Here is a 12,889-nt window from a genome sequence, read left to right as displayed (position 1 = left end):
TTACCTACTCTGCAACAAATCTTCCCCAAACAATTACTCTGCCAACTGAGGAACATACGATCCTTTAAAAAATTTATAACAAGTGAAGCTAATAAAACCAGAGCTTGGAACCGTCTCAGTTCATCTTTGCTGGGACAATATGAAGATGTCAGAAGGTGCATTGCCACCCTAGCTAGAAAATGGCAGCATAACAAGAGACTAGCAGGCTTTATACTGTGTTCTGGTATATTATATATCTCCAGATTTGTCAACTGCTATGTGTGACTTTAATATACAACTTAGGGATGTGAATGGTTAACCCATTAACCAGTAAGCAATACCTTGCAGGGCCTGCCGTGGACGGGGCACTCTGGCTCAGCCAGAGCAGCCCCCACCCACGATAGTAACAGACTGTCTGAAGCAGCCCTTCCCCATGGTGGGGGCCCACTCCAGCCCAGCTGTGGTGGGCAGTGGGGGGTGGGAAGGGGAGGGCATCTGGGCCTACCCCTATTTAATAGTTTAACCAGTTAAAGATAACATTTACCTGGGTAACTAGTTAACCTGGATTTTACATCCCATATATAACTCAAGTGTATTTTAAAAAGAACATTCTTGCAGGTTCTACTAAGGTTTAAATTGACCACAAGGCCCTTCAGTACAGGATTCCTTCGGCTTCTATTAAAGTCGTCAGGAGCTGGAGATGCACAGCAGCTCTGGACCACGCTCTTAGTTGCATGACATATTGATTGGGGAGTGGAATCATATGTTTTGAAATTTTAACTCTTTGTAATGTTCTTGTTACCCGATCCTTGTTGATGTTCAATATGGCAAGCGCAGGGTCTATCTATCCAAGTATGTATCCAGCCAGTATTTACACAGCTGTTATCACTACATCGTCTGAGCGCATGCATTTTATATGTCATAATAACTTAAAAATAAAAACTGTTCAATTAACACAATTTTTGTTGTCAGCACGAGATCATTCATTACATTCATTCAGTCCAGAAGTGCAGCTCTTGATGTGATGTGGCATCGTACACAATTTGTGTATCGTACAAATATTTTGTACGTATAAATAGAAAAGCATACTTGAGTCCTCGTAAGTGCTACTCAAACAGATTTTAATAATATAAGTGATAAAGGAAACACCTCCAAATAAAGCTGAGAGAGAAAGAACAACCCATTAGCAGAAGGCACCTCTGCTATTTGAGTCTTGTATCCTGTTTCCATTCCCTTGCTAATTAAACAATGGCTCTGTTCAATTTTGAAATTCTGAGGTTGAACAGCAGTTCTTTCATGAATTAACCACCAATGTCTTGATTCTGCTTCCTGTTTGGAATTAGACATCTATCCTGCTGTTCAAGAAACTCATAAATAGAGAAATGTAGCAGGCAATGCTGACACATTGAATAAACACCTGCAACTAGAGTGCCTTGTTCCATCAGGATGAAGTAAAAGTAATTGGTAACCAATTTGTTTCTGCTTTTGTTTTTCCATCTCTTTGTTCACATCTACAGCTCTTTCCATAACTTCATTCACTGACAGCCTCCTAAAACTGAGATAATAAATAAATCAAACATCTAACAATAAGAGAGCAGACATGCTCCTAATCAAAGGTGGCATGACCATTTTAATATGAGTCCCCAATGATTTTTTTCTCAGTTTTACTCTAACTACATTTAAGTACCTTTTACACTGAGAGGCTACTTTAAGTATTACACTAGGCAGGATGTGACAGCATAGCAGCAAAATTAAACTAGTCACAATACAATCTTATGAATAAAAAAAGGCTTAAATCAAAATCATAAATAAATGAAATGTGTCCCTGCTCCTTAAAAGAAGACTGGCTGCAAGGTAATAATTCTAAGAAATTGAATACAGAGGAAAGAAGCTGGAACCAAAGTTCATAGAGTAGGATCTAAATATAAAGGGAAAGAGTGTTACAAAAATGAAACTGGAATACATCTTGCTATAGAAAGGAGCTATTGCTCATCTTACATAAAGTACCTTAAAGTGCTTTTACAGAATGGAACCTATATGCTAAGTCTTACAATATAACATTTTCTGTTGTATCTATAATGTGCAACAAGTACTATATGTATCAGTTCTGAGTATCATCAACAGCCAAGATATCATTAACAAAGCAATAATCTACCTATTTAGGATACTTATATGGCAGTCATTTGTCCTGGTATCTGGAAGAAAGAAATTAGATCCAGAGTCTGAAGTCAGCAGTGGCTTGTAATTCAGAAGCTTCTCTTTTCTTTTCCTTTTAAGATTTCCCACCAAGCTTGGTAAAGCATTCAAAGTGCTCAGCATAAAACAACTGATGCTAGGAGAGACTCCCATTTAGTCACAAATATTTAGAAAGGCTCCACACTGAAAGTATCAACACACCACCAGTATTTTACTGTGATTTGCAATCTCTTATGAAGCCAGAGGATGCAACTGTGCAGTTCTCCAGTTGTTTCCCCTGCAAGCATCCCTACACCTTGATTTGTACAATCTCTGTTTTCTCTGAATTGAAACCAGATTGCTCCTGCCTGATCCATTCAATAAAGCCATAGGTTTAGTGCATGAGCCTTCACAATATCTCCCAAAGAGATGGATTATTGACATTGTTGAGGGCCTGATCCTCCAAGGTATTTAGGCCCTCCTGTGTGATAAGCAGCATCCCCACTGGAGTCAGTCGAAATTTAACACCTAGGGAAGTGTCAAAGATTAAGCCATGATTAATTAGTCACAGGCCACATGGGCAAAAAGCTTAATTTACACATACATATGTTGCTAATTAGCAATAATTGGAAAGAAAACATTAAAAAATCCATGCTAAATTCACGGGCATTTAGTAAGCTGCTATAGTTTAAAAGTGTATCCCATATGTAACAATGCACTTTAAATGTCAGAGCCCAGAGACAAGCAGTCAGAGACATGCAGTGCTTAATTTGTGCCAAGACTTGCCAGGGTTGAGTGTTTAACACTTCTTGGGCTTCCTTGCCTACACACCACTGGGCTTCCTGTATCGTTATGTAAAAAAACCTGCTGTAGCCCCAGCACCTCTTTCATTACAAATTAAGCCCTGGAGACATTGCTGCTAACATTGAAGTTCAACTTTCTTCTTTCACTTCACCCCATGACTGGCATTCACAAAAGGCAATATAAAAAAAGCTCTCTTGCAGAATCAGCAACATGACATATTAAAGCTAGAAGCAAACAAGGTGGGAGTTAATCAGGATTTAATGTAGCTAAGAGCTGAGATGTGGAAGCTGGATTATAAGGATTTTACTACCGGGTTTCCCAAGCTTCACAATTAAACCTAAGTTTCATAGGGTAGTAGAGTCACATAAATGCTTAAAAACCTATGTTTAAATTAATTCTATTCATGGAGACGAAACTCAGAATTAATTTGGAAGAAAACCCCCACTTTGTCTTGTTTGTCCCATTCAAGAAGGGAGAGGTTCAGCTGTAAGGTTGACAAAATGTTAAAGTATCAATTCTATTTCCTATTATACAGAGTCTAAAACCTGCTTTACTATAAAAGAGACTGCATTCAAAATTACCCATTATGGAGAGGAAGGCCTTTGCTCTTGCTGGCTCAGCAGTGCCATCTTTCATCTCTGCCTCACAGAAGTACATTCCAATGTCAGCAGAGGTTGGGTTGGTGATAGTGAGACGCCTCCCAAAACTGTTAACTCCACTGCTTATTTTTAATCCATTTCTCTTCCAAGTTATGCTTAGTTTCTCAATGGGTCTGTGAGAATAAAAAAAAAAACCAACACCACCACAACATTCATGATGTTTGCTATACGCTGTAATATACAAAGAATATAACTCACCTAACTCTTCCAATATCGCTGGCAGACTGAGTATTAGACGCTTAAAAATAAATCCAGATGCAACACTGGGATCTTAACAGTCACACACTAAAGGGTACGTCTAGACTACATGCCTCTGGCGACAGAGGAATGTAGATTAGACTACCAGGCATAGGAAAATGAAGCGGTGGCAATTTAAATAATCGCCGCTTCATTTAAATTTACATGGCTGCCGCGCTGAGCCGATCAGCTGTTTGCCTTTGATGTCGACCCCCGCGCGTCCAGACTACCGCGCTGAGCTGACAAACAGCTGATCGGCTCAGCGCGGCAGCCATGTAAATTTAAATGAAGCGGCGATTATTTAAATCGCCGCCGCTTCATTTTCCTATGCCTGGTAGTCTAATCTACATGCCTCTGTCGCCAGAGGCATGTAGTCTAGACGTAGGTACACATCAAAGGTACTGAACAAACATGGCTAATTATTACAGCAATAGAATTTAAGCGCTAATGTTTTGGTTTGTCTGAGCAAGCAACATTAAAAATGAATAGTACGCAAGACTCAGCTGCATGGAAGGCGCTTTCCTTCAAACAGTTATAGAGGTGGCAGCAACTGAATGAAGAACATCTCTGACTTCAGGGTGAAAAGAAATCAGCTGGACCTCTTATCCAAAAGCCCCAAATTTCTGAATCTTTTCGGATTCAAACCTACTCCCAATATCTTTAATGGCAAAATTCCCCATAAGCTTTAATAGGTGCAATTTCTAGCATTTGGTGAGATTCCTAATGCACACTCTGCATTATGGGGTGCACAAAAAGTTAATTGTAATAACTGTAAACTGAGAAGAGCTGTAACAGGTAATCACAGTATTCTGCCTTGGCCATTTTATTTATGTGGGGTGAGGCAAATAGGAGGATCCCCACCATAATTTAGTTAATGGGAAGTGTAGTCATCTTGCATTCCAACAGCCAACATAATAGTAATAAGGTTAAGCAGTAATGGTATGGACTCCCGATACAATGTGTTTGCTGATGGCCAAATGTCACATTTCTGCCTTCTCCTTTTTTACTCTGTAGCAGCATAAGTAGAAGTGGGAAAGTAATTATGTTCAGCTCCGTATTTTCCCAGAAATAATCTATTTGTTAAAAAAAGTAATATGGGTTCCTTATCATTTTAGGAAAGCTATTTGTAATAAGCAGAATGTAGTATACAACAATGAAATAAATAAAAAAAAGAGGTTCTCACTCCATTTTTAGCAGAGGGCGGTTCCTTATTATTATGACTACTATATTTACAATACCTTGCATTGGCCACACATTCCAATGTGATTTCATTATTCCCTGCTACCACGCTGGTGTTGCGTGGAGGCACAACAATAACAGGAGCTGTGGTGTCAGACATGTTGATGGCATCTACAAAGGGCAGAAAGAAAAAAAAATCTTGTAAAAACACTGTACTTTCACAAACAGCAGTGACTGAAACATTCCAGTAAAGGATTTCATCAAATGACACAGCTGCAAATTTCACTCTTCAACCTCATAATGCGTCTTAATCTCCTCATTAGAAGGAGATCTTCAGTATGGTTATTTTCAATTACTTTCATTATACTGTACAAACACACACTTTCAAAATGCCCAGCTTGCAATAATTCAAAACACATAACTGGCAAGGACTACTTCCAAATGGAGAGCAAACAAATTAAGCATCCTAGAGGTTTTCAACTGCTGAGCACTTATTTTTATCAAACTCTTGCTGACATATTTTTAAGACCTTTTCATGTTTTGTTTAATCTTACAACTTCATACCATTTCAAAAGAGCCTGCCAGGACTTGCATTAGTTCTTTAAAAATACTTTCTATATCAGGGAACAAATATGAAATTAACAAAGGAACATATCACAGAAACTTCAATCTGTTATTTTTTTTATCAGAGAAGTAAATAACCCAAATCTGCTTCTCTTTTGTGAGACATCAAACTGTAAATAATTTAGCTTATACATCAGTCAGTAGGCACTAGAAAAATGGTAAAAGGCTGATGTCTTACTCATTTCATTTTAAAATTCTCTGTATATGCATTTAGTAAGTGAATTAAAATGCCAATGTGTTATTGCCTTGCTTCTAGCTATTCATTTGGGGGAGAAGAGAAAAGGTGCAAGGGTAATTTGAATGAGAGTAATGAAAGATTTCCAAAAATAAAGAATTCAGCAATAGAATTATGGTGGGGAAAAAATGAAAATACACCTAAACTGAGGCAAATCCAAACTGGCTTATCAATTGCTTTCTGTGAAGGAGGATTACCAATGCAAAAGCCACCATTACAGATAACAACAATGGGAAACGCACATATGAAAGGTACCAAACTCTGCTGTCTTTGCCCCAAGGATATAGCCACAAGAAGCAGAAAATGGAAATAAATATCTGTTTATCTAGTACCTGAAAAGAATCTTTGATTCTTTTCTTCACATTTTAGATAGAAAAGGCTTTTAGTAGAAGGGCTTAGAGACATTTAAAATGGGAGCAGGTGAGACGAAGGGGGGGGGGGCAGGAAAGTAGCATTTTGAAAATCGAATATTCTAAATCTCTCACTGACAAGACTTTTACTCTAACATTGTCAGCTGAAAGCAGGAGGCACAGTAAGGGTGCATCTACACAACACTCAAAATAAGATGTGCAATTTGTGTTAGGCAAATTGTGTATATTATTTCAAATCTATTTCAAACGAACTTATTTTGAAATTTGGTGCATCTACACAGTAACAAATTTTGAAATAACATGCTAGCGGAGGGCGACCAAAATGATTAGGGGCCTGGAGCACATGACCTCTGAGGAGAGACTGAGGGATTTGGGTTTGTTTAGTCTGCAAAAGAGAAGAGTGAGGGGGATTTGATAGCCGCCTTCAACTTCCTGAAGGGAGATTCCAAAGAGGATGGAGAGAGGCTGTTCTCAGTGGTGACAGATGATAGAACAAGGAGCAATGGTCTCAAGTTACAGTCAGAGAGGTCTAGGTTGGATATTAGGAAAAACTATTTCCTAGGGAGGTGGGGTTTTGCTCATGAGGCTTCAGGCAGGCTGCTGAAGCGCTCTGGGACTGGTTTGTGGCCTGTTTGGAGAGGTCACCAGTCTGGGGGCTGTAAGGAGCCCCGGATTTGAGCAATTCGCCCTGAGCGGACGCCCTCAGCTGTGCCCAGACACGGCCCGGTCCGTCACAAGGGCCCAAACCCCCTTTCCTGGCACCCCGGAAGCTAAACTGGCCTTGTACGAGTAGGCACCCATCCGGGGTGACCCGCATAATACAAAATAAAAATAAACTGCGCTATTGCTACTGGGCGCAAAGGGGTAAACTGGTGTTTGGGGACAGATGAGAGTGGGGAAGACTCGAACCCCACAAGGAGAACACTAACATGTGGTGGAGAATGTGGGCACATCCCTGACCCCGAGATAGGGGTCAGTAATGAGACAAGGAGGTACATTAGGGATTAATAATAGACTTATCACTAGGGAAAATGGAGGTAAATAAGATCCTGGAGTGGCTGGTAGAAAACCAGAAACAGCAGCAGCAACAGCAGATGCAGGCGCTGCAACAAATCTTGACCCAGTTTCAAGAACAGCAAGGTCAGATGCTCAGAGAACTCAGAGAAGCCCCAACCGGGGTAACCACCGGAGGAGTCGGAAGCCCCATAGCGGGAGAGGGGGTAGGAGCCGTAGGATCACAACTGCTGATACGCCTAACCAAGCTAGGATCAGAGGACGACCCAGAGGCCTTCCTGATTATGTTTGAGAGAGTGGCCACAGCTGCCAAATGGCCACAGGAACACTGGGCAATGCTTCTGGCCCCCTACCTCTCTGGACCGGCCCAGCTGGCCTATAGAGGCATGTCGGCCCATGATGCCTTATGTTATTACAAAGTCAAAGAGGCAATCCTTGACTAACTCGGCACACCTGAGACTCATCATCGAAGGTTCTAGGAAGCCCGCTACGATCCGCAAGAGTGTCCACGAGTTGTGGCTCAATGCGTCAGGGAAGCGGGGATGAGATGGCTGGAACTGGAAAACAAGACGGGGGTCCAGGTGGCCGACCTGGTCATCCTAGAGCAATATGTGAGGATCCTGTCGGTCGAAGGCCAGCAGTGAGTATAGCAACACCTCCCGGAAACACTGGAAGAGGCCGTAACTTTGATGGAGCATTTCATCACGGCAGAGAGGGTAGAAGGGAAGGGGTCAGCCAGCGGCCCGAGAGACACTAAGAAGATGGAATCTTCCGCCCCGAAAGCCGCAACTACCCCTCGCCCAGGATACGGGTGAAAGCCACCGTTAGGCCCTATCCCTGAGAGGAAGTTGGCACCCCAGTGGAGTAGACCGGCGAGCGGAGCTGGAACTGCAAGGGAGCAAGAATATGGCCCAGAACGCAGTCTGCAAGAGGAAGGGACCCAGAGAGGGGCCTGCTACCAGTGCGGCAGGAGGGGCACTTTAAAAAGGACTGCCCCTTCATGGACTGCACGTTTGGCCAATGACGGACCGAGAGGGCAACCCGGGGCGGGATGAGCTGCGCCCAGGTAATGTGGAAAATAAGAGTTAACAGAAGGTGGATGGACTAGACTCAGGGTGTGGGCAAACCATCGTCCAAAGGGACGTTATACACCCGACAAAGCCAAGGGGCCCTGTAGAGGGGTGGAATGGCCACCCTCTGAGCCGGAAGCAGAAGAAACCCTCTGGGAGCCATTTTGGGGCCAGCCTAGCTCCGCCCCCTCACCTGACCGGAAGTCAAAGGGCGGGGCTAGGACTATAAGAAGGCTGCCACAGAGCTCAGTCAGGGCCCAGCCTCTGAAGGAGCCAGAGGCCTGGCTGGAGCTCCTGCCTGGGGAGACTAAGACCCGGGCTAGGCCGCCCTCAGCCACCTTCCCAGAGGCCGGCCAGGGACTCCCTGCCCGGGCTACTAAGGCCTGGCCTGGACCGCCAGCTGAACCACTCGCAGACCCAGAGGACGGAACCGAGCCGCGGGACCAGCTGGACCCCCGGTGGGTACGGGAACGCCGGGCCGGACAAGCCCCGCGGGACACTACAGAGCTCCGACCTCTTGACCCCTGGATTGGGCCGCCGGCCCCTGCGGAGACGATGCGGGCTTCAACTCCCCGACAGGCCGCTGGGGCTACAGGTACTGGGGAAAGGGGGGGAGACGAGGAGTGGCCCAGGGGGTAGCATGGGCTGAGAACAGCCCTAGGCCAGCAAGTTGCGGGCTGGAGACCCTGCTGAGCCTGTAGCAGCTGAACGGCTGCATCCAGGGCCCCTGGGCCGGGGCGCAGTGGAGTGGGTGGGCCTGCACCCCCCCCCCGCCACCCACTAACCGGGTGGCAGTCTCCCACCCCCCTTGCCACTGCTGCAGCTGCACTGCCTGCCCCGCTCTTGAACTAGGAGCTCCTATAGACCTGTGGGTTTGTTTGCGGCCCCGCCTTGCATTGGGCCTGGCCAGCAGTTGCTGCCCTGCCCTGCTCGAGGGCCTGGGCTTTCGTATGAGGGGTTTGGCACCCAGCCAGGATCCGGATCGGACCTTGTAAAAGGCCAGGACTTGGACTACTCTAAGGCACGGTGGGCCATAGGATGGACTAGCCATCCATTGTACCAGGGCGGAGGATCCGCCTCCCAGAGGCCTGCCGGTCTACAACAAACCTTCCCCCGGAAGGGGGGAAAAGCTCAGGCTATAGTGGGCATTGCTGGAGGGCAGTGTCCTGAAAGACTGCGCCACCTGCCGGCCGATCTAATTCCCCGAGCAGACGGCAGGGGGCGCTGTGGTGGAGCGGGGAGCCCGCTACAGGCCCCCAAGTATACATGTGGTGTGTACACGGGGACATCCATTCGTACCCCACAACCCGAGTAAGGATAGATGACAGAGAGGTGGAGGCGACATGCGAGGTAGCGGTGGCTCCTAAATTAGCATATCGTACCCTGCTGGGGCGAGATTGGATGGGATTGGCCAGGCTGTTAAGGCAGTGGGGGGACGCCCACACCGACAGGGATGTAGGAATCCAAGGGGCTTACGCCTTCGCAGCCCACGGCGAGGAGGTTAGAGAACCCCCACCGGAGGAAGAGCCCGAGCAGGATGAACGACCCATTCCACGGCGCCTGGAGCTGGACGAAGGGGACTTCCTCACCTTGCAACGGGAGGATCCGACACTGAAATCAGCATGGGACCAGGTACAAGGCGGGGCGGGGACATGAAAAGGGGGCACGCTGACCCCACCTCTCGGGCTGCGATTTGAGGTAAGAGACAATCGTCTGTATAAGGTAATGCAAGGGGACCTCGAAGGGGAAGAAAGAGCCCAGCTGCTAGTACTCCGACCCTACCATTGGAAGGTCTTAGAGTTGGCCCATGACCACGCTTGGTAGGGGCACTTAGGGACCGATAAGATGCAACAGAGGGTGCTGCAGCAGTTTTATTGGCCAGGGGTATACCAAGAAATTAAAAACTTCTGTGCGTCGTATCCTCAATGTCAGAAGACCTCCGTGGCCAAGGTACCACTGGCCCCTTTAGTCCCTCTCCCGATAGTGGGGATCCCGTTTGAGCACATCGCTCTGGATCTAGTGGGACCCCTTGAGAAATCAGGGCACGGCCATCTGTATATCCTAGTCATCGTGGACTACACTATGCGCTGCCCCGAGGCTATCCCCTTGAGGAAAGCAACCGCCCCAGTGATAGCCGGATTACCTAAAGAGTTGTTAACTGACCAGGGCACGAATTTGACCTCAAAAGTGATGACTGATTTGTGTAAAGTATTCCAGATTCAGAAACTACGGATGTCGGTATATCACCCCCAGATGGATGGTCTCGTGGAGCAGTTCAACTGAACCCTGAAGGGAATGTTACGTAAGTTCGTCCAAGATGACCCCCGCAACTGGGACAAGCTGTTACCCGCGGTAACGAGGTACCCCAAGCGTCACTAGGATATTCACCCTTCGAGCTATTATACAGACGACGGCCCCGGGGAATTTTAGACCTAGTGAAGGAGGGTTGGGAGGCACGGGTATCCCCTGCTCTCGGAGACACACAATACGTAGAGAGGCTGCAGAAGAATCTGCACGCCTTAGCGGGGTGGGCCCAAGAGAACTTACAGAAAGCCCAAGAAAGGCAACAAGCCTATTACGACCAAAAAGTGCGAGTAAAGGGATTCGAGCCGGGAGATCAGGTTCTCCTGCTACTCCTGACAGGGGAGTCCAAGTTATTAGCACGCTGGCAGGGACACTTCCAGGTAGCGAGGAGAGTGGGAGTGGTGGACTATGAGGTACGAGTGGGCGGGAACCGAAAAGAAACCCAAATATATCATGTGAATTTGTTAAAAAGGTGGAACCCCCGGGAGGCTCTCTTAATTGAACCCCAGGCAGCAGATATAGAATTCGGGCCATGGGGGGATCCAGAAGTAAAACTAGAGGAGATCCGAATCGGCGAAGAACTCTCAGAACTACAGCAGAAGCAATTATATCGAACCCTCAGGTGATTTCAACAGGTATTGACCAGTCAACCAGGACAAATCAATCTAATCTGTCACGAGATGGTGACTGACCCAGGGAAAACGGTACGGGACAATCTACGCCCACTCCCCTGGAAGTTATGGGACACAGTAAGGAAAGAGCTCTAGTCCATGCAGGAGTAGGGGGTGATCCGAGAATCCTGTAGCGAATGGAGGAGCCCCATCATCCTGGTGCCGAAACCAGATAGGTCCATGAGGTTCTGTATAGACTTTCGTAAGGTCAATGCCATCTCCTGGTTTGATGCTTACCCCATGCCTCGCATAGATGAACTGTTGAGCCGCCTCGGGAGAGCAAGGTATTCGGGACATCATCCAAATGCATCAGGAGGGGGGAAGCGGGGACGTCGGGGGAGGCGGAGTCCCGGAAGCCATGGTGGGATATTTAAAAGGGGCTAAGGAAGTCCGAGGGGAGGAGGATCTGCAGGAGAGGAATGACGGGACCGGAGACTGAGGGAGGCGGATGCCAGAGCAAGCTATGCGTGGACAACCAAGGTGAGCTTAAACCCGGGTCCACCTGGCGGACATGGACTCGGAACTGGGGAAGAAGTAGCTCAGGGCAGGATCCTGGACCCCGTGAATGGAGGAGTTTAGGGGCTACAGCCCCCTCCACTGAGCAGGGACCTTAGGGTCCTGGGCCGGGGTTCGGAGAGAGGGAGGGCCCCAACCCCCTTTCCCGGTACCCCGGAAGCTAAACTGGCGTTGTATGAGTAGGCATCCATCCGGGATGACCCGCATAATACAAAATAAAAATAAACTGCGTAATTGCTACTGGGCGCAAAGGGGTAAATTGGTGTTTGGGGACAGACGAGAATGGGGAAGACTCGAACCCCACAAGGGGAACGCTAACATATGGCCATAGTGATATTATGGCTGTTCATAACATGGCAGGAAATGTAAAATGAGTACCAGACTAACAATTTGTCACCGATGGAGGAAAATAACTCAAAAACTAATGTTCTCCACTGGTTGTGTGAGCAGAACCAGAGGCAGTAAGTGCTAAAAGGCCACAAATAAGGTACCAATTTTGCATTAATTATTACTTATCTTCACCTATAAAAATAGAAAACCATGTTCACTGCTTATCAGCATCTCTGGAGTATGGCTCACACCACTCCAAAAACAAGCAAGGAATAAAAGTGGGCTTTGTATTAATGTCCAGGAGTTCACCATATGAAACAGGCTGTGCAGTAAACAGATAAGCATAAAAGCTAGAAGTGCACTTTATTTTCCTTCCATCAAGAGTAATATAGGCAAGGCTTCATTTGCTTCTTTATTAATAATTGTAATGAGAAGAGCACTAATGAATAGAATTTGTGCCATATTCATAATATCCTAGAATAAATCTATTTGAAAAACTAGCCATATGATAATGGTTTTTCAACATGTGGGGTTAAGAAGATACAGATATGAACTTAGCATATTTCTTTTGAATCATGATATAAAAAAGCTAATGTGTCCGTTACTGTAGTCGGTATAATATGCTCTTTTCTCACATTCAGCGGAGCTCATCACAATGCTTGGTGTTTGGCTGCTAGGTTCTATGCCTAGAAATGTCAGCTGCAGAAATATTAAGCAGATA

At 46.1% G+C, this 12,889-nt stretch overlaps 1 protein-coding gene across 13 annotated transcripts in view; it reads right to left on the bottom strand.

Annotated features, from left to right (window-relative positions):
* SDK1 (sidekick cell adhesion molecule 1) overlaps positions 1 to 12,889 on the bottom strand; it is an 855,588-nt gene that overhangs the window by 254,174 nt on the left and 588,525 nt on the right. For all 13 annotated transcript variants that reach the window (XM_075899629.1, XM_075899627.1, XM_075899628.1 and 10 more), the window contains 2 exons: positions 5,093 to 5,204; positions 3,540 to 3,730 (listed from right to left, as the gene is read on the bottom strand). In XM_075899629.1, the coding sequence (XP_075755744.1) occupies positions 3,540 to 3,730; positions 5,093 to 5,204 (303 nt within the window). The remainder of the gene's footprint in view (positions 1 to 3,539; positions 3,731 to 5,092; positions 5,205 to 12,889) is intronic.

The sequence above is a fragment of the Pelodiscus sinensis genome, chromosome 16 (genome assembly GCF_049634645.1).
Source record: "Pelodiscus sinensis isolate JC-2024 chromosome 16, ASM4963464v1, whole genome shotgun sequence".
NCBI lineage: Eukaryota > Metazoa > Chordata > Testudines > Trionychidae > Pelodiscus > Pelodiscus sinensis.
The sequence above is the reverse complement of the archived record's forward strand: the minus strand, read 5'-3'. Positions and strand labels throughout refer to the sequence as shown.